Below are 27,928 nucleotides of genomic sequence, written 5' to 3'. Positions count from 1 at the left end.
TCCTGAGTTTGTTTGTTCATGTTTTGGTTCATACATTATTTTTTAAACCAAATATTCATTTGATCTATAAATTACTCTGGGAAATGGCTTTTTTCAGTTATTGTTTTCCACTTTTACAGACAAATTCATTGATTGTTCAATGGAGGAAGTACAGATATCTTAAATCTGTTAACCAATTTTAAATAAAAGACTTTGCTAAATAAAAGTAGCACAATTTTAGAGGCATAATATACTAAAATACACAATACATAATTTAGACTTCATGATACCTGTTGAACCAGATGAAAGTTAGCGGTCCGGTTGGTAACGCGTCACCCTGACGTCATACCTACAACGAGACGTGGCACGCGGACGTTTAAATGATCTGAGCCGTTTGTTTGTCAGTCAGAGCGTCGCACGTCACATCCCGTCACGTCGCTCTGTTTCACACAGCAGCAGCACCCCAGCACCTCAGCACCTGGACCTGGAGAGGAGACATGGCTTCAAATAATAACGGCTCGGTTGGTAAATGGGAGGTCGTGAAGAAGGGAAAGAAGAACAGCAATAGCTCGGGAGGAGCAGGAGGAGGTGGAGGAGGAGGAGGGAAGAATCCGACTGACAAGAAAGCAGCCAGCGGCGGTGGCAGCAGGAAAGCTCTCGGTGAATCCAACCAACCGTCCAGACGTAAGTGAACTCGGCCCCGCTGTGAGCCGCTGTCGGTCACCTCCTCACCGCCGACCGCACAGTTGAACCGGGCGTAGGGTGATGGTGGAGCTGCCTGTGTTATCGGTTGGTTGTGTCCTGTAACAAACTGTGTTTTTAACGTAAACTCCACCGTGTGTTTCTCCGCTGTGACAGACAGAGAGAGTCACGGAGGAATAAGAGGAAGAAAGCTCAACGGCTATGTATGTGACTGACTGACAGCCAGGCTAGTTTAGCTTAGCATCGCGCAGTATTTCCTATGATAACTACTTTTTTATTTTTTATTTGACTTTTATTTATGCTTTGATAAAGTAGAAACACGTTGTTTATGTTAAATATAATGGCAAACACCGAGCCATCCTTGACTACGTCCTCCGTCGTCCACACACAACCGGAAGCTCTTGTTGCTAATCAGATAGCATTGGGCAGTTAGCTCTTTTTTCCCCCCTTTCTTTCTTTTTTTCTCCATTTCTTTATTTTTTAATATTAAATACACACACAAAGAAACAAAAAAACTAAACCATAAAAACCCCAAAACCAAACAAATATATATGAATTTATAAATGGCATGTGCAGTTAGCTCGCCTGTTAGCATTGACTGTGTCAACAGAGGCATCGTCATCACTGAGGAGCTGCATGTGTTTCTGTCTTTTCTGACTTTTCGGTCTTTTCTGCTGATGTTAGACTTTTTTTTTTTTAAACGCATCTCCACTGTGCTGTTTAATTGGACCTGACCGCTGCAAAGTCAGTGAGTTTATCATATTAGCCGCCCGTCACTCGGGGTATTAGCGCTGAGCCCACAGTGACAGCTGTCACTTCTCAGACATCAGCTGTTGATGTGTAAATTTCCCCCAAATTGCGATACAGTAAAGAGGAATGGGGAAATATAATTACCCATATCCTCAATTTCGTTATGCACTGCTTTCAATGTTAAAGAGATTAGTTCAACATTTTGGCAAATCCTCCTCTCACCATAATAATCCCTATAGTCATATAGCAGTAGGTTCATTTACCTTTAATTATCGGTGCATGTTGTTTTGAGATCAGCGGGGCAGAGACGTGAGCTGCTCAGTGAACACAATGGAGGTGAACGGTACTGGTCTCCTGTCCCTCATCAAACGAATCAAATACAGTCCAACAACTCCAAAACGCTCTGCTAACAGAGCTTAAACATTATGAAAGGCTATGAGCTAATAAGACTTAGACGTAGAGATACTTTATTCATCCCAAAGGAAATTCAAGTATCCAGTAGCACACATATGATAATATAATATAATATTAGGGGCATGGTAGAGCAAAATAAAACAGAGATAAGACATGTAAGGAAGAATATACACACTACATCTATATAAATATGTACATCAATATGAGATAATTGATCTAACTATGGTCATTACTTTGTCGTTAAAAGCAGATGTACCCAACAGTCACTGACTCATCCTTTTCCAGGGTCATCAAGTCATCCTTCTCTTATTTTGTAGTAAATCTGTGGACTGTAAAGTTTCCATGAGACAAAAAAAAAGTTAATTAATTCAAATAAATTGTTTTGATTGGACCGGATATTGGGAAAGTTTCATTAAATTTCTTCTTTTGTGGACGAATTGAAGTTTATATGAACGAGCTCTGGAGCTCTCAACACAATTTAACTTGGTTAGTGTTAATTAAACCTTTCATATCAGAGCTGGATGGGGACTTTGTCTGGTCACAGTTGTAGTGGAAAATGCTGTGTGACCAAATCTTCCTCTTATAACCAGCATGTTACGCTCCCAAATCTATTCATTTTTTTTCTACTCCTGGGGTCCTGATAAACCCAGTTTCTCTGTGTCAACCATATATTTGCACTTATAATTAGTTTGGGAGTATGCACCAACGCTGACATGATAAAGGACCAAGTTAATTGCTTTACCCCCTGATGTCGAGGCTGATTCCTGTCGGCCTTGTTATAACTGCACAGTTTCTACTTGTTGCAAACTGTTTAATTTGTCTTAAATGCAATTACCGTACAGCAAACTTTGGAAAACCTATTACAAACTGAGCGAACACCAGCGGATAATATTAACCTGGGGGACCCTGCTAATTTAATCTACCCACGGGAAACATCACAGTGCTGTTGTTAACCATGGCTGTGTGATGATCTAGAGCCGTATTTATTTATCAAGCATCTTAGAGCGCCATTTTAGTCTGAAGTGCTGAGAATTTGTGGAATTTAGTCTCAAATTTAAGAATAAAAGCTTTTTTTTTTATCAACTTTCTGAAGTCAAAGCATCACTCCTACTCCCCCAGATATTTAAGAGACCTTGAGAAGTGTCCTAAGTGGTTAAGAGTTGCCAGTAGCGAGAGAGACGTGTGCGAAAGGAAGGACATTGTGGCTTCGTTTGATGACGAGCAGTTGATCAAACAAAATCGTGTGGACACTGGACAGAGAAGGTGTCATCCTTGTCAGGGATTTAATAAAGGACGTCACCTCACCAACATTATGACACGGAATTAATAAATTGGAAAGATTAGGAAGATCTACTTTTGATTCATTTCCAATGTTTATATTCTGTATTATTTTGAAGATTTTTGCCATAATCCATACGGTTGAATATACACTCCCATTGGCCATTTAACTATCCACTGAGATATGACACTCAAGATTCAGTCCCACACTTCACTAAAAGTGTGAGTTAGACGCTTGGTAACTAACTTTCAAGTGCAGCTTTCAGAATAATTTTTTTTACTCATAAATCGACTCTTCGCAGAGTTTTAGGAGTAACTCTAAGAAGCTTGATAAATCCGGCCCCTGACCTCTTCGACCACTTCGACCTCACCTAGATGAACATAACTTCAGACCTACGATGAATTGTTTGGTCTCATTAAAATGGGCAGCGCAGCAGCTACCCTCGTCTACCACATCCTGTTTATTTAAATAATGGGTGACTGACTGGAGAGATTAAATCTCACCACCACAGCTGTGTGTTTTTTTTAATTTAATTTTATTTTAATGCAGTCGTTTTATCAGCAAATCAGTCGGTCCAAAGTCTGATGTCTGATCACAGTGACCGTGGCTGTGTCAGAGGGGAGGTGGCGTCGCCGTCAATGTTTTATCTACTTCACCCTCTGTTATATAAACCCTTTAACTGACCTAGTTTTGGTCTGTGTTTATTTAAGTACTAGAGAGCAGAGCAACTTCATGTGTGACTTGAAGTGTGCAACAACTTTTCATCAGCTCTGCAGATGATTAGATTAATGCTGAGCTCCCGCAGTCGATCTATATCGGTACACAATCAATGAGCTTTCTTGCACAATCTTGCTTTGTCCCCTGCAGCGTTTGAATCATGAGACCTCGGTGTTTTTTTTTTTTTTTTTTGCACATTTATTCCCCCCAGCCTGAAATTCAGCTGGAGGCTTTTGTACCTATTTTTTCACAAAGTAGTGTCCTCAAAGGAAAACAACCATAAAGTTTAATTTGACTGATAATATAATGTTTTTTCTTCCTCGAAATCATTTAGATACAACAAAATCTTTTATCATCAATAATTTAAAATCTGCTTTCCCTGTGGAGCAGCTTCAGAAAATCATATTCAAATCAGTTCAGTTGATATGAAAATTTGACTTAACACGTCTGAACATGTTACAGGATCAAACAACATCATCTCTTCTAACAAAAGTGATTGTGTCAGACCAGAAAGTTCGGCTCATATGGAAATATGTTTGTTATCGCTCCGTAAACGAGTTGCACTGTATTTGCTTTCTGACATTTTGTTTCAACAACTCGGGTGCTCTCCAGAATAAAATCACAACTAGCTTGTGTCATAAAAATGTTACTTACATTATTGTAAGAACTACAGAAAAATATTATAGTATTGACATTATATACTGTATCTGTTCCAGCAGGGGGGAAATTCAGCTGCTGCTCGTTGCTATTTAGTTCACCATGTTTATGTTTGGATGGTGTTAACATGTTGGTATTTTTATACCATACATAGTGCTGCATGTTTTCTTTTTCAAGGCAATTCAACCCTGGTTTCAGTTTCATCTATGAAAATATATACAGTACATGTCCAACGTAGTGAAGTGTTGTTGAGCTGCTCGTCGACAAACCAGAGGGGCAGAAATTGCAGGTGCAACCATGGTCTGTGATTTGCATAATGTAAACAAATGAGCAGAGATATTATTAACCAACAACATGACTGAGCATTGTGCAGTTTAGTACCATTTCTACCAGAGCTGAACCACAGAGGTGTGTAACTAGAATAAACAATATTTTGTATTCACGTTGGTTTTATGTCATTTGAAATGACATTTGGACCTTTAAAAAAAAAAAAAAAAAAGTAAGACTGAATGCCCCTGAAAATGTCCAATGGTGTAATAATCACAAAGGAATGATATTTTATCCTAAGTGTACTTCTAAAAAAATATACTTTCTTCTGAAAAAAAAAAATTTAACTAGGTTTTATAGATTTATTGCATTTTTGGTAATACTGGGCAGGACATATCCTAAAAACACAGCTTTTTTTTCTAAATTATGTTACAAATTATGAAAAATGTTATCAAGAAACATAGTGTAAAAGGGAATTACATTTATTCCACACTTGAGTCCAGATTTATTTCTCTGTATGAAGTCAGATTTTTATGAAAAAATACCAGTTACACCACTTGACATGGGGTTGCATCACGTCATTGACCCTTAGCTCATGTTACTAAATACACTGAGATGAAAAATTCATAAAACAAAATCAGAAAATGCTGCGATTAAATGTGAAAACAAGTAATCGTGACATCCCTACTTATAAATAATTGTTTTTCACTATTTCCTGTACTCGCTAGTGTCACTATAGCAGATGTCTTGCCATGTCAGACGGTGCCACAGGGTCAGAGGAGGAGGAGGAGGAGGAGGAGGAGGAGGAGGCGTCCTGACGCTTATGGACGTTTGTTTTGTATTAATAGACGTGGACACCTGGTCAAACTACCAGCACCTACAGTAGTGAAGGTCTCAGCTTTCAGAGGTTTCTCCTCCAGCTGTAACGGTGCTTACTAAGCTGAATCATTCATAAAAATGACAACTGGCCTCAGAGAGAGACACAGATGCCAGTCATGACTCCAACCTGCTGGTGGTTGGAGGAAGTGAGGCATAATCCCGACTGGGCAACTTCTCAATGAAGTTACAGTGGATTAAGTTGGGGGAGGATCCACTTGGAGATGAGACGTGATGACACACACACACACACACACACACTTATAGACCAGATATAGCTTTAGGTTCCTCAGCAGCATGTAGGCTACAGGCTGAACGATCAGGGAACAACTGGTGACCTGTGTCAACAACTACTCCGGTTTACGGGCGCGTCTCACAGGAACGCTTATGTGCAGTCGCTCGCGTGGACTCAAAGTCAAATACTGTAAATTTCTCTGCTGGGTGAATAAGTGCCGGAGTCCTGTGGTGGTACGTTACAATTATTCTGATTGATTGTGTGTGTTGGAGTCGAGCGGTTAACTGTCTCAGTGTGTAGCTGTTTAAAGATTAAGAGTGACAATTTTCTCACACAGACTTTTGCTCTAAACTCTAAGCTCTTCTTTTAAAGAAATGCACAATTTCCTCTTGTTTGACGAATGTTAATTAAATCTGTAAAGCTTAGCTGTATGTTTACTTTAATAACATTGTTAAACTGTATGTTTCTGACCTTGTTGTAAATATTTATGCCTAAGAAAGTAATTTTTAGTTGTGTATTTTCAAGTCAAGTCACATTTTATTTATAAAGCACGTTTAAAAACAACCTCAGTCGGCCAAAGTGCTGTAAAAATACAATATAGTTAATCATGGACAATATAAAAATGATAGAAATAACAAATAAATACAATACAAGGAATAATAAATAAGAATTTAAAACAAATTTATAATAAAAGACAAAATAAAAAAGAGAAATCCAAGATTACTCACCCACAAAAAGATTTTCAGGAGTGTTTTAAAATGCTGTGATTTGTGAGTTGTTTTTCTACATGTTAAGACTAAAGAAAGTCTTGGTGATACCCCAATAGATTCTCATAATTTAAGTTGTTTTATTATTTAATTTAGTGATACCGTCACCATGCAATAATATGCAGAAGTGGAAAACTCAGAACAAACATATCTGTGTTGGCCGGCGTCGACACTTTAAATTAGTTTGAGCGGTTTAACTGAGTTTAACTAGATGTAGTTTGTTTACTAAAGGGTCTTAGCAGCACGTTAAGCGCACAGGGGAAGACTTGTTGAGGAGGTGCTGCTGCTGGTTCTCTACTCTGTTCCTCTGTGAATTGTAATGAGCGCTGCCTGAATATTGTCTCGGATAATAACAGCCCCATTACGCAAGCAGAGGAGGGAGGGAAGGGGAGGGGAGGGAGCAGCCGGAGAGAGGGGAATGGCATGGTTTCACGGATTAGCTCGGATCTCAGGACTCAGTGGGGAAGGGGGGACGAGAGAAGAAAGTGTTATAGACGAGTGAAGAAGTTTAAGAAAGAAAGAAGCTGGCTACTGCTGCTGCTGCTTCTGCTCTCTGTCACCATCACCACCACCGTCTTGTGTCGTAACCGCGGCTGCCTTGCCTTGTGTTGTGTTTTCTCCTCCAGCGCCCCTGAAGATGATGTCGGAGACGCTGTACGACGGCTTTGAGAAGATGGGCAAGAAACAGAACAAGGAGCAGGTCCCGCCGCCGGCCGAGCCTCAGAACAAGAAGCCGTCATCTAGCAGCAAACCATCCAAGAAGTCACACTCCTCCAACAGCAGCAGCCCGGTCACCCCCACCAACACCCACAAGACCCTGGAAGAAGCCTTCAAGAGTGTGAGTACTGAAAAACTACAGCATTATTGAGAAATGTTGGATTTCTTCACAATGAAAATGAGTGTGTGTGATGTACACATGATATATTGGATGATATAAAGAATCTGTGTTTGTTTTCAGCCCCAAATCAATGTGTTTTCCCTAAATAATTAGATTAAAACTAATAATTTATCTTCTTCAGTACTAGTGTAACAACTTGACTGATATATTTCTGTGCCAAAAAATAGATCTATGTTTCTAAAACTTATCAGAAATCTGACTCTTTTATTGAAATTGTAAAGACATACAACCAAATTAGGGGTGCAACTCCCTTGGTGCTTAAAAAAAGAAACGGTAAAACAAAAGACAACATGTTAACAGAATTGAGAACGTATATACCATACACGATGCATTTAGAAAAGTGACTGTAAGTAATAAATGGTAGTGTTCATAAAGTGCAGTGTGTAATTTGCAGTGCAATTGGTCGTTTAGAATTTATACATTTCTCCATACAAACATGGAAACACTGCAGCATTGTGACATCCTCATCGCATCGCTGATAATCACATGTTGGAGCAACAGTCTCATCTTTTGGCATAATGAAAGTGTTTGTTTCTCTGATGTTTTCCTCCTCCGCCATCTTCATCGTTTTCTGTTTTTTTTCTTCTGTTTTCTGTTTTTTAAAGTTGGACGTTGCGGACCTGAAGCAGCAGCTGGCCCGCAGTCAGACTCTGTTCCCAGACAACCCGTCGGTCTGGGTCAAAGACCTGGCAGGATACCTCAACCTCAACCTGACTGCAGCAGAGACGGAGCCCACGCTCAGCAGCTACGCTCACGGTCCGTCACAATCACACTTTTCATTTGTGCATGTTAGATAGTCTAAGTCTATTAAAGGGATACTTCGCCCAAAATCGATAATTCACCAATCATCTACTCACCGTCATGCCAAGGAAGGGTTTGGAGAACTTTCAGAGTCATCAAAACGCTTTAGGAGTTCCAGGGGGGGTCCGGCTGGCAACAGATTTTCATATAATGGCGGTGGATGGAGTTCACTTTTGAATTGTCCAAAACACACACTATGAAACATCCAGATACCTCCATACTGCTCGTCTGTACTGACCCAAGTGTCCTGAAGCCGCCACATGAAAAAGTTTTTCAGAAAAAATGTATTTGATCTCTGTTTTTAGCCTTGTTGTACAGTAGTAGTAGCTCCCAGTGTAGAAAATTGGTGAATTATCGATTTTGGGTGAAGTATCCCTTTAAAGTGCGTTTTTATTTATTACTAGCCACTCTTGTTGTTTTTCTGGCAGGGTAGACGCTTTCTAATGTTACTGGCTTTTTAAAATGTTGTTTCGATCGTTGCGTGATCGCGTAGTTGTCTGCCCACTTATCATACGTGTTTTACTACTACTAGGCCTATAGTACTATCATACTTCTTTTACTGACTTATTCCCTTCTTTCTGGCCTTGTAGATGTTTTTTTTTTTAATAACGCTGGGTTTTAAAAATGCAGCTTTCTCTTGGGGTCACTTCCCTAACATCCATCTTTCCTTGTGTCTCCCCCTCCAGATTACCCATACTGCCTTATAGGGAAGGAGCTGAAGGGCGTGATCAAAGGCCTCATCGGGCGCTGCAGTGAGATTCTGCCAGATTTCTTCGACTACTGTGTTTACACTATGCTCAGGGAGCTGGACAGACAGTCAGGTAAATACACGCAGAGGTGGAAGTGGTCTGTAAACCGTGCAGCTCGTCTTTTACTCATTTTATGTGTCTTAAATATTCTCAGTGTAGAACGAACTGCTTTTAAAAGAAAGGATGAGCAGATTTTGAACTTGAACTGGATTCATCCTGTTGTCGTTCAAGTTTGAAAGTTTTAAATGATTGAGGGATGTTTTTTTTAGAAATATGTTTATTGATTTTCAAGAGAAAATTAAAAAAGAGAGGGAGAAAGAAAGACAAAAAACATACAGAACACAGCACATCTTGGATTACAACAATACCCCATGGTCATAGTTAAGATGGGTACTATAAAGAAGTGTCTATGAGCTCACATGTTTAAGGTAATTCGGTACCAAATGTATCTCCTCTGTCTTTGTTATATAATCTCAGTCTCTCCAGATGTAAAGTGTTTGACAATTATCCCAACCACAAATTATATGTAGGCAGGCACAGAGTCAGTTTTCCACTCTTCTTTCAAATCTATTGACAGAAAAAAAGACACTTGTGGCCTCCAGGATTCGCCACCGAAGGGTTGGGTACCAGATTCTTACCAAAAGCCTCGGGGAAAAAAAACACTGAAAAATACACTTCCAATATGAATGAAGTTTACTACATGCCGTGGATTTCCATCGGTTACATACTATGGTTGAGGGAAGCTGACAGCAAGACAGCAGGGAAATAAAAAATGTTAGTTTCTGCATCGTTTTTGAGCAACGAAATTGAATCAGTCACTGTCAAATCTAACCTAAATGTATTTTTTAGCTAAATGGACCTGAATCCATCGGTCCTGTAATAAATCCATTTGTTGACATTGTTTCAGAGGCGTTAATTCAACTCTGTGGTCATTTTAGAGGATGTAGTTGCTGCTGGTGAATTGAATCGAGCTGCATGACACCAAAAGCCTTCATTCATATAAATGGGTCGTCGGGTTCTTTAGTTTAGTTTAAGCAACGAGTGCCTATTAAACTGGAAACTGGGTGGGTGTACTTATATTTTTTAACTTTGCCTCAGGTTAATCAACAGTTTGTGAGGGGATCAGGATATAAATAGAAAGAGAAATTACCAGGTGATCAAGACACTCAGCAGCGTTTTCCTTTTGTTCCCAGGTGAACCGCTGCACGGCTACAGAGTCTGCATCCAGGCAGTCCTACAGGACAAACCCAGAATAGCCACCCAGAACCTGCCAGAGGTGAGAGAGAGTGTGTTTTAGTGTGTGTGTGTGATCTTGAGTCTGAATGTACTTGTTGCAAAATGAAGTTAACAAATTGAACTGCTGCCATTTGGCCTTTAACAAGCTGTAAACCAACTACTATGTGTGTGTGTGTGTGTTGGTAGTTTCAGTTCTGTTGTCCAATCTGTGTAATGGAAGATTTGTCTTTTGCAATACCTTTACAGTAAATGTCGTAACACTTGCACGTCTTTCCTTCCTCTCTAGTATCTGGAGCTGTTGCGGTCGGTTCAGAATCGTCCAGTCAAGTGTTTGACCATCATGTGGACTCTGGGCCAGGCAGGATTTTACGACCTGAGCCAGGGACTCAGAGGTAACAGACAGTCAGTCAGACACACACTTAACACAGTTCAGTATTTCATCCTTTGTCCCTGTTGAACTGTGCTGCTGCTCCCCCCAGTTTGTCCTTTATCCCATTTTTTCCCAACAATCTGTGATGACACACAATCTGGGCTGGGGGTCACTGAAGCAACACCAAAACGCTCTTGTGAACAAGTTGTGACCTGCACATTCACCACGCTATGAAATAATAATGTCACATTACAAGACGGAGTTGTTTTCGAAGCAAATGCGTAGCCAGAACTACATTACAGACATAGCTGCTGGGCGGAGTGATTTCAAAAGCACAACTAGTTTTGAGTAATTGCTTTATGTGTCGTAATGTTACATAATGTTACATGATTATTTCATAGCGTGTAGAATGTGCAGGTCAAAACTTCTACACTAGTTTTGGAGTCGTTGGATTGTGTATTTGATGAGTTTGATGAGGGACAGGGGACCAAAGGTTAAAGGTAATGAACCTACTGCTGTGACTATAGGGATTGTGGCAGTAGGCGAATTTACCAAAATGTTGAACTATCCCTTTAAACACATGATAACCTCAGCAACAACACAGTGGGTGTTTAGTGCTTATTGAGGCTGTAGGGTGGGAGAGTCAGCAGAGAGGTGGGTGTTGTGTATGTGTGGGCCGGGGAGGGAGGATGAATATTCTTACATAACGACCTTCATGAGCAAAAAATAAGTTTATTGTGAACCATTTTTCTCCCTTGAGGCAGAGAAAGACACGGCTGATTCCATCTGAGCCACAAATGCATTAAGTTCTGCTGCGTCTTATCTTTTAAATTATAGATAAGTTTAAAACAGCAGCGCAGGCTTCCTCTCTGAAATGTCACTGAAAACTCTCTGATCTTGTCAGGAAGTGTTTTCCTGTTTGAGCCACAGACTGAAAACAGAAAAATGGACAAGATGTGACCTGATATTTAAATTGTGTAGAAGAAAAAGTAATGGGTTGCTGTTTGCCGTCGTGCTCCTCCAGTTTTCATCATGTTAGATAACTCTGTGTGTGTTATTAAACCGTGTCTCACTGGCTGCTGTTGCTGCTGGGAGGCTCGTCTTTTTCCCTTTTTTTTTCCAAAGAGATGAAAAGTCCCACTGTTGACTCATGTAAAGCCAGAACTAAACGTTCCTCCAGTTCGAGGTGAATCAGAGGCTTTGTTTTGTGTTTCAGTGTGGCTGGGCATCATGCTCCCTGTGCTCGGAGTCAAGTCCTTGTCTGCGTACGCCATTTCCTACCTGGAGCGACTTCTCCTGTAAGTTCAACCACTTAGTAAAAAAGAAAACATTTTCAAGGTGACATTTTCAAAAAACCAGCAGCCAAGAATATTTAGTTAATCGTCATTGAAAAATGTGAAAACTAAAAACTATTCACATGGGAGAAAGAAAAATTAATCAAGTTGTGGTACTTTTTTTCCCCACAGGAATAGTGCTCAAATGTTCGATCAGTTTCATTAATTTCAACTATATTAATACAGAATAACAGAATCAACATTGTGATGCTTTGGACTTAAATAAATCAAATTATAATAAACAAATGTACTTTTATTTGTGATATTATAGAACATAGAGTGCCTCAACTCTTATTCAGTTTCTGTGTTTGCAAAATAGTTTCAACAGAAGCCGGATTTCACACAAGAATCTACACTTATTAACACAAGAATCTACATTTATTAACACTATGAACTCACCTGTAAAGATGAAGAGACAGTCTGTTATTCCTGTTTCAAAGCAGTGGATTTGTTTGGATCTGAACAATGTAGGAATGTCTTGTGATTGGCTTTGTTTTATCTTTTTTATAGTTGACCAGCTTGATCTCTATCTTGAGTCTCAGTTTTTTTTTCTGTCTGTCCTTTTCCAGACTTCATGCGAACCTGACGAAGGGATTCGGCATCATGGGTCCTAAGGAGTTCTTTCCTCTGCTGGATTTTGCCTTCATGCCCAAGAACGCCCTGTCATCAAGGTGACTGTCGCCGTCGACCGATGCAGACTCGGCCACGCTGTCGAGTCAATCTTCCCTTTTTTATTCCCTGTGTTCAGCATGATGATTACACAGTGTTGGGATAAGTGGGAGTAGAAAATGGATGGTTGTTAAAGTATAATTTGAGGGTAAAAATTCTCAAACAGCTACAAGATGTGAGTCTGGGAGGAGCAGAGTGACTAGTTGATTTTTATAAGCACTGAAGCGCAGAAGGTTAATGGAAAAGTCATTTACGGTATATTTATTCGGTAAATATTCAGTTACCTCTTAGTTTCTTGTCATCAATCATTTCTTCCAGCTGTATTTGAACACACCGACCACACCTTTGCTTTGCGTACGTTTACATGACAGTTGAAAAAAAATGAATTCTTATTATTAATGCTTCTGCATGCATATTTGCCTTAATCGGACTGAAACTGGACAATGCATGATGTGTGCATGCTTCACAACAGTAGATATGGAACAAAGTGTCACACAGAAGCCGACCCGAACCCGGCCAAAAGAGAAAAAAAAAAGCGCCGGAAGACACATCCTGTGGTCGTGGAAAAGATGTTAATCTATTTCAGAAGGGTCAAATTATTGGCATCAAGCAAATAAAACATCAAAGCAGATTGTTGAGACTAAAACTGGGTTAAGAACTGTCCAACACATTATTAAAAAGTGGAGAACTATGATCTAAAAGGAAGAAACGTGATCCAATGTGACCACAGAGTCCAGACCTTGACTCCACTGAGAATCTTTGAAAGATTAATGCAACTCTGGACGGAAATAAATGTTGTGACATTGCAGAAGCTTATTGAAACAATGCCGCAGCGAATGCATGTAGTAGCAAAGCTAAAGGCGGTCCAACAAAATATTAGAGGGTGTGACTTTTTTTTGGGACGGTTAATGTATATTCAGCCCGGACCAGCGCATCTGGTCGGGAACTGTAATTGGGAACTCTAAGTTATTTGTTTCCAGTTTTTTACTAGATGACAGAAAAGTCAACAGTACAGGGGTCTGTATTAACTTTTTTTTTTTTTACCTTGTCATAAAACTAATAACCTGATGTTTGTGTTCAGTCTGCAGGAGCAGCTCAGACGTCTCTATCCCCGACTGAAAGCCCTCGCGTTTGGAGCCAAGCCCGAGAGCACGTTACACACGTACCTGCCGTCGTTCCTGTCCAGAGCCACACCACACTGTCCAGATGACATGAAGAGAGAGGTGAGACCTGGATAATAAACATTATAGACACTGATCTCTCTCCTACAAACACAACTGGAGTCTTGTCATGTTGTGAATAGTTGTTAATGGGTCCTTTGTGGTGAGCAGCATCGTGAACGGTCTAAAATATCATATTGGTATATGGCGAAGCTTCAGGGGAAAGTACACTTTGTAACGCTGTTTGTATGAACAGCCATCAGCACCATAGTTTTATGTTGCTTTCATAATAAAGTTGTTTTTTCTACTGAACGTCTTCCTGCAGTCTTGACCTCCAAATACTTTTCACCTCCTCTGACTATTTGGAAGTGGGTGAAACTGGGACAGAAGTGTCTGGTTTACTTCTTTGCATTTGTTTTAGTGGATTATTGCAAAAAATAGTGCCACTACTTTCTGGTCTATTTATCTAAAACATGAACAGGAAACGTTAGGTAATGGTGCCAGTCTTTCAGAAAAGACAATTTTTTTTATCACCAACAGAAGGATTATACTTGTATTACATCTCTATAAGACACTTTTATCGATGGGATGTGGTCTTGACTTGTTGCTGCTGTCTCTATAGTGTTTTCATAGAGGCCATTATGTTGAATGTGGCGTCTCGTAAATGATTTTATCTCTTAAAATCATCAGTTTCTGACTTTCTTCTTCTCGTTCTTGCAGCTGCTGAACTGTATGACCGAGTGTCTGTGTGTGGACGTACAGAGTCTTGGAGTGTGGAGGCAGCTCTACACCAAACACTTACCCCAGTCCAGGTGACTTAAACACACACGTCTTGGTCATTATACACTGACTTTAAAACTTAAAATATTTCAGATTTAAGCTTTTTAACAAAGACCAAGTTACATTTTTGGACATAAGAGGATTTAGTTTGTATTTTAAAGCTGATAGCTGGTTCTTCTTTTCTTCTTTCAGTCTGCTGTTGAATCATTTATTGAAGTCCTGGAAGATCCTGCCACCAAAGGTATGACATCTGAGAATTATTAACTTTAATTAAAGCTTTGATTACTATAATTAAGCCTCATTCTATGTGATGCAATAGAGAGGATTAAAGTCCAAAATAAAGAAGGTCAGGTTGATTTATTTACAGATCACATGTTAAAAACAAATAAACATGGACCTATGAGATGATTTTAATGGTGATTATGCTCAAAAAAGACACTGAATTAAGATGTTAGTAAATCAAAAAGCATCTAATCACTGTATAAAATCAAGAAAATATAATTATACTGAGAAGAAATGAATAAGAACAAATATTAAACCAGTCATGTTGTCCTCAAAATGAACTTTCTATTGTCTAAAAAGAGATAAACTGTCATTTTAAAGTCGTCTTGTATTTAAATGCTGTGTTTTATTTTTCCATCTTCAGCTGCGGAAAAACCTGGAAGAAACGATCCAGTCTTTCAGAGTGACCAACGAGGAGATGAGAGACGCCATCGAATCCAACGAGCTACAGGAGTGCAATAACCTGTGCCAGGTGAGACGGGCACCGTTTAGCAATCAAATATATTGATTTGATGTCTAATTCTGTTGATTTATTATATAGTCCTAACCTTGTTTCTTTTCTTTTTTTTCTTGCTCCAGAATCTGCAGGTGAAGATGCGAGGTCACGGGATCCCCTGGTCGAAGCTGCTCATGGTTCTGCTGGTGTTCGCCGCCGGCTTCATCGCACACGACATCAGATCTCAAGGCTCCTTCACAGGTCGGTCTGAGTCTGTGCTGCCTGTTTTACCTGTCACAGTCACACAGCCTTGGGTGTTTTTTTATAACGGTGGTTTGTGTGTTGTTTTGTTTTTACAGATTCCACCACAGCCAAGTATCTGCGCAGTTCAGGGGTCACGGCAGTATCTCAGCAGGCCTGGGGCAAAATAACAGTCTACTCAAAACAGGGCTTCAGGTACGACCCCACCCTCAAACTGCTGCGACTCGAACCTTGAACTAGTTTACCTCATGTTTGTACATTTTCTCTTGCAGACAAACTTTTCATGCACTTTTATGATATTGACAGTGAAAATATGTCTCAGACTTTGACCTTCTTGACTCATGAGCCCAGAGCTAAAAACAGCTCCGTATCACACACTCCTCTGATTCACCTCCTGATAACACTGCTCTTAACAAAGTAGTTTATTCACAGTCTGCTTCACTGGATCAGTGTTGGTTTTAAGTTATTATAGCTCTTATAAAACACTCTACGGCCACTTTGTTAGGTGCACTTGATCAATCCACTACTACAGCTGCTCTGCCTTCAACTTTTCTTATTCTGTAATGTTCACTGCTATTAATTAAATCATAAAATCATCATCAACCACCACCACCTTGACCTACGACCTGAGTAATTAACATATAATATAATCAACACATTTGTGGCAACATGTTAGGAGCTTTGTAAACAGATGTTTTGCATTAGATTGTACAGGTGTAAAGCAATAAAGTGGCCAATGCTTGTATACAATATAGCTTTTTTTATTTTAAATATAGATTAATATTAAATATCTGTTTAAATATTTAAAATGTAGAATAGTATACAGGTTAATTAATAGTAATAGTGAAATATCCCCAAATATTCTCCTCAAATAAGTTTGCAAATCCAACATTTTTATAATAGAAAACTCTAAAATGAATTCACTGCAGTGTTTTTATTACTACAACTGTGTTTTTCTGTTGTTCACGTCACAGATCTAATGACAAATTGTTTTACTCTTTATATGTTTGGAAACTTTTAATGCAGTTTTATATAATGTTTACCTTGTGTTCTTCATGTTGTGCAGCTGGTTGGAGACGAACACTCCTTATTATTACTCTGAGTGTGCGCGGGTCCTGGGGCCACTGATGGAACAAGGTTTGGAAAACGCCAAAACAGCAGCCGTCTTCGTCTCTGAAAACACCACAAAGTTTATCCTCTGGGTCAAAGAAAAGACGCCGCAGGTCATAGAATGGGTAAGACTGAAGGAAGTAATGTAAAACTGTCACATGGTAACGTTTTTTTTTTTTAAATGTTTCACGGCTAATATATTTCTCCTCTGTTGTTTCTTTTTCTCAGATAAACACCAACACCCCAGACAGTGTGTTCCAGATGTTGGCGTATCTGAAGGAGCTGCTGCTCCTCCTACATCAGAACTACATCCTGCCAGCTCTGGCCTACATGTCCGACCTGCTACACCGAGCGTGGACCAACCTACAGGAGTCCTGCAAGTCAGTGCATTTTACTCACCATTCGTCTTTTTATGAGCATATAACGCAGCAGGATTATAATTTTTAAACATTTGTCTGGAGCTCTGTATTTGCTGTTTTGTTTCAAACCAAATTATAATGTTTTAAATTCAAAAAGTGGAGATTTACTGCATGTATCACAATATTAAAACTGGATTAGGATGATGTTTAAAATTGAATTTCAAACTCACTCTTGAATTAGATCAAATAAAACAAGTAGAAATGTTTGCATCATGTTGATCAGGCACAAGAACAGCAGCTAAAAGTGGTGTAAAAACATCAACATACTGTGAAATAGTTGCACAAAATGAATTACGAATCATTAATAAATGACAAAATAGTAACATAATCTAATATTTCTGCTTCACATTAATCCGCATCAATATTGCTGACATAAATATCTGCATTTAAAAAAGGGTAGGAATCAAAGTTTGATAAATTTAAACATTGTTTGCCTCCCTTTTCGTTCAGAAGTTATATCAGTATGTTGAAACTCCTTATTTCACTACTGGAATATTTTTACTAGCAAACCACTGTTTTAGGCCAATTTAATAAACCACTTGGTGATAGATTTATAAGTTGCTGGTGCAGACCTTTCCAAAATAAAGTCTGAATTTCTATAATATGAGCTGAGGTGATGGGAAGCTGCTGAAAACTGATGATTTTCTCTGTTTTTCTTTCAGCGGCGAGGTGTCGGTGTCGTGTCTGCAGGGCCACGCGTTGTCCTTCACCAACTCCACGTGGCAGCTGCTCCAACACACGACCTCGGCCATCAAGACGTGGGCTCAGGAGCTCCTGACGCGAGCATGATTAACGCCACAACCAGATGCTGACTAATTTACACACACACACAAACACACAATATATAAACACAAGAAGTTAAGATACATACACACACACACACACACCGACCCAGTCTGAGGTTGCCTTTCAGTGCGTCGGCTCCTTTCTAAAGCCATGATTGGACACTGTGGGATCAGACAAAACAAACTCTCACTCAAAAGGACCCTTCAATCTCGTCTCTTTTGGCTAAATTAAAATATCAGTTTGCTGTTGTAAAGATGTTTTTTTCTACCAATCTTTTTTGTCACTGCTGGATGCAGAGGTCGCCTCTCTCTTTCTCTCTCTCCCTGAGTTTTCTACTGCAAAATTTCAACTGTTTGCTTTAACAAATTATGTAATTTATAGAAGATGTAGGTTTGTAGCTGATTTCTAAACCATTTTTATTTAAAGATATTAAAAATAAAAAAGAAAGTGTTATGTGAAAACTTGGTAAAACAGCAGGGAAAAGACCAAAAAAAAAGAAGATTTTTCCAGACTCAAAGACCTCAACAATTCAACTTAGAGGGCCACTTCATGTCGTCTTCTCCACTTTGTCCAGCTCACTATGACGTCAGATGCAATATGGCTGCGTGTGTGTGTGTCAGGCCGAATAAAGCCTTCATCAAGCCTTTAACAGGAAAGATTTTATGAGGATTTACGAGTCAGGATCGATTTCCCTGGACTTTGTGAATCTGAACGGGACCGAAAGGGTCTCGGTCCCAAAAAAAAAAAGAAGGTCCAGAAGGATAAATAAAAAGAAAGCTACTAACTGTCTCTGTGTCTTGCACATCACCTCGTTGTGTCTCGTCTTTCTGCTGCTTTATTTTCTGTCCTGTTTTATCACCTTTTTTTTTTTTTTTTTTCTCCATCTGCCATCAGTGGCTCAAAACACCTGAGCTAAAATCAGCGCGGCACCTGTGTGTACTCATACTTGAAGGTTGATGATAGTCTCTGTACGTACGTGTGTGTATGTGTGTATTCGAGTGCATGGTCCAAACTGTAGTATGATTAACCCTGTGCCAACATCCTCCTGAAGGGCAAAAATAAAGAGTTAAGAAGAAGATCCCCTCCTCCTTTTCCTCGTCTGGCGAGCTGATTCACTAACCTCTGTGTTTGGATGGATATGGCAATGACTAATGTCTTACTTTGTAATGTAAATGATTTATAATAAAGACTTCAACCCCATTCTCTCTGGTTTGTTGGTCAGCAGGATTACAGTAAAAATTGATCAATCAATTTGGGATGGGATGGGATGCAAGAAGATAATTCTTCTGCAAATATAACATGAGCTGACAGACAAATTAATTGCCCTTTTTTTGTTGATTAATAAAGTCCTTCTTGTTCTTAGATGTCAGTTCAATGTAATATTTTCAGAAAATATTGCATGAATCTTTACGTTTATAAAAATCTTTATGATGGCAACCGAACCGAGTTAGCCATAAAATGAGCAACTAACTGGACCATGTGGTGCCACTTTTTTCCTCAGAGGAATTAATTTCAAAAGTCTACTTAAACTGAAAATGTTAAGTTTTATATAAATAGGTCAAGAGTAATTATGTGTCAGTTTATGAACCTGTGTTTTATCATCAGGGCTAACAGGCTAATGACTTTCATAAGGGTAAGAACACGACTTTTAGATCAACATAAAGACCTGTAGCCACAAATGTTTATTTTTTAAATTATTAAATGTCGAAGATAAAAGTTACTACTTATAATTTGTCCCAATCGATTGATCAAAGGTTGCGTTTTTAGCGTTATAAACGTGTAATGAAGGTTGGTGAACGTTGGTGGCCATTTTTAGCCCCTATCGGAGGAAGTGGATGTGTAATGTTACTTATACAAGGATTATTTACAGGAGCCATTTTCAGCCCCTTCGATAGCTCAGTTGGTAGAGCGGAGGACTGTAGAGGTATGATGCCAGAAATCCTTAGGTCGCTGGTTCAAATCCGGCTCGAAGGAGGGTACAACTTTTTTTTTCTTCATCATTATTGACGACATGCTAACGCGTTAGCTGCTGTAGAGCTACCTAGCTTAGCTTAGTTTAGTTTAGCATTAGCCGTTAGCCGGTTCGCGTCGCCGCATCGAACCCGAACTTTGTATTCGTGTCCGTTAAATCCATTAACATAGAAAATTGTCATTGATGGTTAGATTTGGCGATTTACTTCGCTTTATTTTTCATTATCAAACTACAAAAAGACAGATACACAAATGAAAAAATAGGAAGGAAATTAAGTGAAGAATTGAGAATGAGAATGTGACCCAATTGAAAGCTTTTTCTTACATTAAGTCCGCATCGGACTTTTTTTCCTTCATCATTATTGACGACATGCTAACGCGTTAGCTGCTAGAGCTACCTAGCTTAGCTTAACGTTAGCTTAGCTTTAGCCGTTAGCCGGTTCGCGTCGCCGCATCGAACCCGAACTTTTTTGTATTGGTGTCGGTTAAAGCCATTAACATAGAAAACTGTCATTGATAGTTAGATTTGGCGATTTACTTCGCTTTATTTTTCATTATCAAACTACAAATAGACAGATACACAAATGAAAAAAAAATAGGAAGGAAATTAAGTAAAGAATTGAGAATGAGAATGTGACCCAATTGAAAGCTTTTTCCTAACGTTACATGAAGTCCGCATCGGACAAATCCATAATACATCCATGGACAAATCCAACAGTCCACCAAACAATCATTGTTCTGTCACCGGATGTAACGTCCCAATTTTTGTGCACCGCAGGGGGATTAGCTCAGATGGTAGAGCGCTCGCTTAGCATGCGAGAGGTAGCGGGATCGATGCCCGCATCCTCCAATAACTTTTTTCCTTCACAACAAATTATGTGACCCCAGTAACAAGAAAGTATTACCCAAGAACTACACCTACCAAAATTTGACGTAAAGGGGAAATAGAGCTGATACAGTGAGAGCTCAGATAAGATGTCTTTATTTGTTGTGGTATCAAAGAGGAACTATTCAGGATTTGTACGTTTTTACCTTAATTAAACAGCTTTGGAGTTGTGATGGTTTAATAAATGGCATAACTTGTTACGAGGAAGATTGGGGGCTCTCTGTCTTCCAGTGCGTGTCACTAAACTGCATCTCTTTGCTGAAAAACAGCTTTGCAAGATCGATGTGCTCTGAAAATGTGAGAATTGCCCTGTTTAAAGTCTATTGTGGTCTGTTACTGCCCTCTTGTGGTGCAGCTACAGTAAGGCTAAGTTCAACAAACTACCCTGTTGTTCTCCTTACAAATCTGTCTCTGCTCCTCCTTCGACTGAGCTTGTTCCCTCCTTGTTCCTGAGTGCATTGAGTGAGTAGTTAATTTCATTGTATTTCCTCAAGCGATATGTATTACGTGACAAAAAAAACACAACACTAATCAAGCCTGTAAATTGTAACACCTCAATTGTAACATCTCAAATTTAGAGTGACGTCGTCGTCGCAGGCATCGGGGGATTAGCTCAGATGGTAGAGCGCTCGCTTAGCATGCGAGAGGTAGCGGGATCGATGCCCGCATCCTCCAACCACATTTTCTTTTTTTGTAGCAACAAATGTAAAACAAACAACACTGTACAATACAAAATTTGTATTGAGATCCGGAAACTGCATATTATCGTCACGTTTCGACATAGCAACAAGCACCAGAACTGCACAGCACATTGACATCAAACCCTCTGGGGAGTATATCCTTATCCTTAGACAGGGAGGTGTTGATTTAGTAATGGTTACAGACTTGTGGTGTCAACTGTATAGTACATTTTCAACACACTGTGAGGTATGTGTTGAAGAAAGCCGACATATTTTTTATGTCCTATTGAAAAGGTCAGGAAATTACTTTTTTTGGCCCCTCTGGCACTAGTATACAGCCTGATAAAAACTTTTTTCAATCTGTGCATACAAACTTCTATTTTACCCCCAAAATATTGATTTAATATGAACAAAAAAGAATCTGTTTTCTAACCTAACAAAAGTAACAGAGTCTTCAGACCTAAATCCAGTGGAGCACCTGTGGGGCATGATCCTGCAGCAGAAGCTGGAGGAGAGCAAGATGTCTAACGTCATCATGGAGGAGAGGAAGAGGACTCCAGCAGCAACCTGTGCAGCGCTGGTGAAGTCCATGTCCTGGAGGGTGAAAGCAGTGCTAGTGAATAATGGTGGTCATGCTAAATATTGACACTTTGGGCACAATTTAGACATGTGTACTCACTTTTGTTGCCAACTGTTATACAAGCTGTACACTGTCTTAAGTTATATCAAAATGTCATTTCTATAGTGTTGTCCCCAGAGTAATTTATGCTTTTTCAAAAATGTGGGGGATGCACTCACTTTGTTAGATACTGTACATATTTAATTTCCTTTTTTTTTTTCATTTCATTTATTCATTTATTGAGTTGGGACAATGCACATTTATCAGCATTGATGCATTCAGTGGTGGGGGGGCAAGTGCATTTAAAACTTTGAAAATGAGGCAAACATCCATAAAGATCGGATAACTGTCCAGGTCAAGAATGTTAAACTTTTTAAAAACATTACAGTCATGGAAAGGAAGAAGACGTTTCCTGTCCAAAATTTAAACTGCTTTTTTGAAGAGAGACTGGGGATTGGGGAACTGTACTCAAGCACACAATATACAATATATACACAAGTTAACACGTTATTTTGCTGCTCACTGTTCTTCCAAACACTCTTCCAGAGATTTGCCTTGTGAGGCCCGTGAACAGAAGGTGACGCTGTCCTTTGTTTTTGGCTGTCCACACTCCACACGTGTTGTATGCCACTCCTCTGACCTACTTCCTCTTGGGCACTCCACTCTTAAGGGCCCGTCGCCGTCTGTTCCTCTCTGTGAAGCAAGAGGTGCAGGACCAAGTGGAGCCGGGCCTGGGCTGGGTGTTGAGAGACCAGGAGCTGCCAGCACCAGTGACTGTGTTGTCAGGGGACCAAACTGCCTGTCCCTCCAGATTGGGAGGGAGGACAAACTAGTGCCGTGGGCCTGATGTTGGAGCAAGGAGCTCCAGTTTCTCCTCCGGGCCAGAAGCTGGTCAGGTGCCACAGGAATCTGGTGGGTTAGAGCCGTTCCCTGGGAAAGGACACTCATCTCCTGATTCTTCTGCCTCCATTGAAACCTGAGAGAAGATCATTTGTGTTAGATCAGTGGTTCTCAAATGGTTGTAGGCTACTAGTACCCTGGCGGTATTTGAAGGCTTTCCAGGATGAACATGAGATTTTTAAAAACATTATATTTAAAAAGTAGCAGAAAAATACTTAAAGTAAGGAGGGGAACATCCCTGCATTAGAGAACTAATCCGTCAATTAGAGATAACTAATGTGCCCTGACCTACCATTGCATGAGTGTCCTCTGATTTATCTCAAAGAGCTGGAGGTGGCCACCCGCCATTACTCCAGCTTCAAGCTGCGGCTTTTTTTTTCACACATACGGTAATTATCGCTTATTAGGCGATATTTCTAACTTTACTTTTTGCTATTTGATTTTATATTTTATATTAACTTTAGCGACACCTTTTTCTCTGTATTCATCGTAGAAAACCTTAAAAGTTTACGTTCAATAAAAGATAATACACGACTTACCAAAGCATGGACGGATTGTCAGAGAGAGAACGATCGCGAGAGCGGTGGGCGTCAGCCGCAGGTGGAGGAACGTGATTGGTCAAAAGTAAGCCCACAAAGGAGGAACGCAATTGGTCAAAAGTAAGCCCACAAGGGAGGAACGCGATTGGCTGATGTGGGCTTACTTTGGGCTTACTTTGGTGGAGGAGGTAGAATGCGAGAGATAGCGGGATCGATGCCCGCATCCTCCAGTCACATTTTCTCTTTCTGAAGCAACAAATATGAAAATGTGTATTGAGATCCGAAAACTGCATATTATCGTCACATTTCGACACAGTAACAAGCGTCAAAACTGCACACACTCACATCATTAATCATGTCTTAAAATACTTCAGGACACAGGATGTCCGATGCAGAATATGTTCAGGGCTTCATATTCACTGATGCCTTGTTACAAGGCAATAATAATAACTGTTACAGACGTGTGGATTCAACGGTATATGATTGATGATGATAAAACTCCTTTTTCTGTGCATACAAACCTCTATTTTAGGCCCAAAATATGGATTTAATACATTTTTATTTTGGATGAAACTGAAAAAATGAATTGAAACAATTATTAGTAGACTGGCAGGAATTATTCTGCAAATATTTCACTTTTTACCTATAATTTCCTGCCATCAGATGCATAACATTTGATGGCAGCATTTTTTTAAATGTTTTTTTCTGGCTTTGTTTTTCGTAAACTTTATTTGGATGTGGAGCAATTAGTCAAATGAAATAAACACTGTGAAGAGGTCATTTTGTGTTTCAGTGAATAAGGCAAGCATTGTGTGAGAATAATTGTAACATACGGCCCTGAATTTGTGCTCACAAGATAAAAAATGACAGAAGCATCATTCTCTGCAAATGGATGTGACTGTGTAAAAGATGCTTTGTAGAAGAATATAATTAGTTGTCAACAAACTGCAGGCAAAGCCAATTACTAACGGAGTTTAATTCATACACTGAATCATATTCAATAAAATCTGACAGGCAGAGAAATGAACACATGAAGAAAATGAACAGACGGTTTTGGAGGGTTTTGAAGCAAACACCCACACAGAAACCAGTTTTTTTTAAATCATACATCAATAATCAGTCGACACCGGCAGTGAAAACCAAATCAAACAATGTTCAAGCTACTTGTGTGTTTCTCTCCTCAAAATGACCCCCCAGTCTTTTCTGTTGTCTCGTGTTGTTGTCATCTCTTCCTCTGCAGCGTTCTCCTGCCATGAAGAAGTCAGCCAGCGTGGTTTGGGTTTGGCAGCAGTTGTCTGAACCAGTCAGTCAGCATGTGGAAAAAGTCCCGGTGCTGCTGTCCCTCTGTGGTCCGCATCCTGCTCCAAGTCACCAAAAGTTCAAGGTATCTTTTTCTTTTTTTTGTTTGTCCCAAGGTCGTGTGCAGAGTTACAGCAAGCAAAAGCAGCAGGTCTGAGTGGTGCAGGGGGAGGAGGAGTCTGTCTGCTTGCTGACTCGTCTTCACCTCTTACATGAAGTCATCTGAATCGTTGCCATCCTGAAAACCGACAGGCAGAACATCAGAGCTTTTATAATCAAATAAACTGTCTAGTTCATTGTTTATCTGAGCGCCTTTCCAAGGTTTTATGGTAAAATCTTACCCGCTGCCACATTGCAATGCAACAAGATGGGAATTTTAATGGGATTTTGTTTTGTTTCTGATCATTAGAAAAAACACCCTTCAGTGTCAAAGTGAAACCACATGACTTTTCAGTCCTTCAAGAAAAATGCTGAATTTTTTTGTGATTGTTGGAGGCAAAAATCCTTGATTATGCAGGATATTTATGCAATGAAATTGTGGGAATTCGCAAAAACTGCAGTTTGATGAATAAGAAAAAAAAAAGTGATTCCCCCAACACTCTTTTATACTGTACCTTAATGTAAGAGTCTTTTCTAATGACTTCCTATGATAAACAAGCATACTAATACTAAGTTCTCATCTTGTTTTAATTCAGCATAAATGTGCAGACTTCGGCTGATTATGCGATCGCATAATTCAACGCATAATCGTGTTTTTCTGGAGGGACTGACTTTTTTTTTTACAATTATAAGGCAAAAAATCAACAATTACAAGTTTTTTTCATAGCATGTATTATGTTTCCAGCCTGTTAATTATGTTACATAACTTGCATGTGATTTCTCTTGGGTGGTCGAGTTCCTCACCTCATTAGTTTTCATGTTTTCATCCTTCATCAGTGACGTATAGTTCCTGAAGAAAGAAACCAAAAATATATTTTTTTAATACATGTATGCAGGAGGAAGGAGGATGATTGATGACACTCCAGCCTTTGATAAGTCGTCCATGTACCTGAGATCCTCCATCTCCTTTTTCCTCTTCTGCTCGTCCTTCTCTTTCTTCTTCTGTTCTTGGAGCTGAGCTTTCTTCTCGTTCCTCTCCTCTCTGTCTCTCGACTCTTTCTCCGCCGCCAGGTCGGGGGAGCGCTCCTCTTTCGTTTTCTCCAGACGGTTTACGATCTCATTGACCTTCTTCTCCACCGCCACGATCTTCACCTGTGAGACACGGCGGCAGTACAGGCATGAAAAACTTAAAAAACTGCTGGCAGAGGATAAATAAAACACACTGGAACAGAATGATGAAGTAGGGTGAGGACGTTAGGATGAAACACTGTGTGAGATAATTAATCTCTTTGAAAATGAAGTTGTCAATTCGCTTGCCAACAGTCTCTGACATCCTTACAACATCATCAAACAGCAGAGTGTTGTTAATTCAGCCCTGTAACTCACCTCTTTCTGTCGAAAGAAGCCGATCTGACCCACGTCCATGTCTCCTGTTTTCTTCAGGTTGGCCCACGGTGTGTAAACCACGTTGATGTTGTTCATCTTGCAGCCTGGTTACATACACAAACACACAGGTTTCAAACACTCACAGCTCATAGATCTGATCACATCTTTTTTTAACATTTGCAGCGTATTCTCAGTTCAGTTTCTCAGGAGAAGAGTCTTCACCTTGGATGCTGTTGTTCTTCACCAGCTGTGCACAGTCGATCAGCACCTCTGGAGGAATATTATCTATGGTGTGACCCTGGAAAAGACAAAGCAGTGAGCAGAGACAAGGACGGGTAATAACACACACTAAAACAGTTGGTGACATCCTTCAATCAGTCACGGCAACATTTAAACAGACCATGATCACAGGTGTGTCTGTGATAACATTTTACATGACAGTCAATGAAACAGTGCTGCACCAATTAGTTTTATTTAATAGCATTTAATCTGCTCATTATTTTCTTTGTAAACGGCTTAAGTGACTTTAAATGGTTGAAAAATGACTTGTATTAATGTCTCAGTAGCTGATTATTATTATTACAGGAAATGGATGTGTCATTTCTGGTGCTGTGATGCATCTCAACCTGCATTTCTATTGTCAGATCTCATTATTGCAGGTTCATTGTTGTATTTGTTCACAGTGTTTGGTCTCTTACCTTTGGCAACCTCAGGTAAACGTGAGCCGAGGACAGTTTGTCCACATGAAACCTGGAGAAACAGGATTGTGGTACAAACAACAATGTTATTTTATGTTTTTATATTGACTGAAATTAAAGTATAAAGCCACACGGCTGAAGAAATCTTCTAAACAATACTGTAAACAGTGTTTTAGACCTGTCAGCTACAGACTTCACTGTGTATTTGAGTCACTTTTGCTGCTCCATTGAGAAGAAAAGTTATGATTTAGACATGAATGTCTCACCAGATGTCTTCAGGCCACCCATACTTGATAAGATCCTCATCTGTCGAAAAGAAAAAACAACCTTAAGTTTGTTTAACTAGTTGAATTAGACGATCACTTTAACAAACACAGAGATCAAAGTAATTGATTGTAATATGAGGACACAGCTTTAAGTGAATCTATAACACAACGCTGACTTACTTTCATACTTGTCCTTTCCCATGTAGATGATGTAATGAGGCGCCACCACTGAGAGAATAAAAACGAACATTAACTTTAAGTATTAACAGACAGAAACACAGGTAAAAGTCACATAAAACGAGAAATAAAACTAAAAGCAACGGGCTAACTGGGCTATTATGCTAGCATCGTTGCTAGGCACTCACCGGCACTTGTGAAGTAAAACACCATTTTATGTGAGTTTATGAGACGCTCCGATAAAAAGGTGAAGTTTGAAAGGCAACACGAGATTATTAACACAACTAAATGTGATGAGGTTTGAAGCGGACAGCTCGTTTTTTTTCTTTTACTGTCACCGGACTCTCTCTCCTCCTGTCTGTCACTTTTCGCATGTACAGGATGACCCCGGAAGTACACGAGTCTGTTTTCAAAATAAAAGCTTCGTATTCAATACACTTGTAACCATACAGTGTCCCTGTCTGAAACTTTCCT

General features: G+C 39.6%; 2 protein-coding genes across 2 annotated transcripts; one reads left to right on the top strand and one right to left on the bottom strand.

The window, feature by feature from the left end:
* Positions 1-401: 401 nt before the first annotated feature.
* Positions 402-19,134, top strand: tmem214 (transmembrane protein 214). Its single transcript, XM_084000923.1, has 17 exons — positions 402-663; positions 7,270-7,481; positions 8,147-8,297; positions 9,029-9,163; positions 10,285-10,367; positions 10,614-10,719; positions 11,914-11,995; positions 12,601-12,702; positions 13,782-13,923; positions 14,581-14,672; positions 14,833-14,881; positions 15,287-15,394; positions 15,502-15,619; positions 15,718-15,814; positions 16,686-16,854; positions 16,958-17,109; positions 17,811-19,134. The coding sequence occupies exons 1-17, from the start codon at positions 477-479 to the stop codon at positions 17,935-17,937; spliced, it is 2,112 nt and encodes a 703-aa protein (XP_083857049.1). The 5' UTR covers positions 402-476; the 3' UTR covers positions 17,938-19,134.
* A 5,373-nt stretch (positions 19,135-24,507) lies between these two features.
* Positions 24,508-27,839, bottom strand: ccdc25 (coiled-coil domain containing 25). The gene is made up of 9 exons (XM_084000362.1): positions 27,643-27,839; positions 27,458-27,505; positions 27,278-27,317; positions 27,012-27,063; positions 26,536-26,611; positions 26,314-26,417; positions 25,877-26,079; positions 25,732-25,777; positions 24,508-25,066 (listed from the first exon to the last, which is right to left on the bottom strand). The coding sequence occupies exons 1-9, from the start codon at positions 27,665-27,667 to the stop codon at positions 25,037-25,039; spliced, it is 624 nt and encodes a 207-aa protein (XP_083856488.1). The 5' UTR covers positions 27,668-27,839; the 3' UTR covers positions 24,508-25,036.
* Positions 27,840-27,928: the final 89 nt, after the last annotated feature.

The sequence above is a fragment of the Trachurus trachurus genome, assembly GCF_905171665.1.
Source record: "Trachurus trachurus genome assembly, chromosome: 24".
Classification (NCBI taxonomy): domain Eukaryota; kingdom Metazoa; phylum Chordata; class Actinopteri; order Carangiformes; family Carangidae; genus Trachurus; species Trachurus trachurus.
Note: the sequence above shows the minus strand (reverse complement) of the source record. Positions and strands in the feature narration are given on the sequence as shown.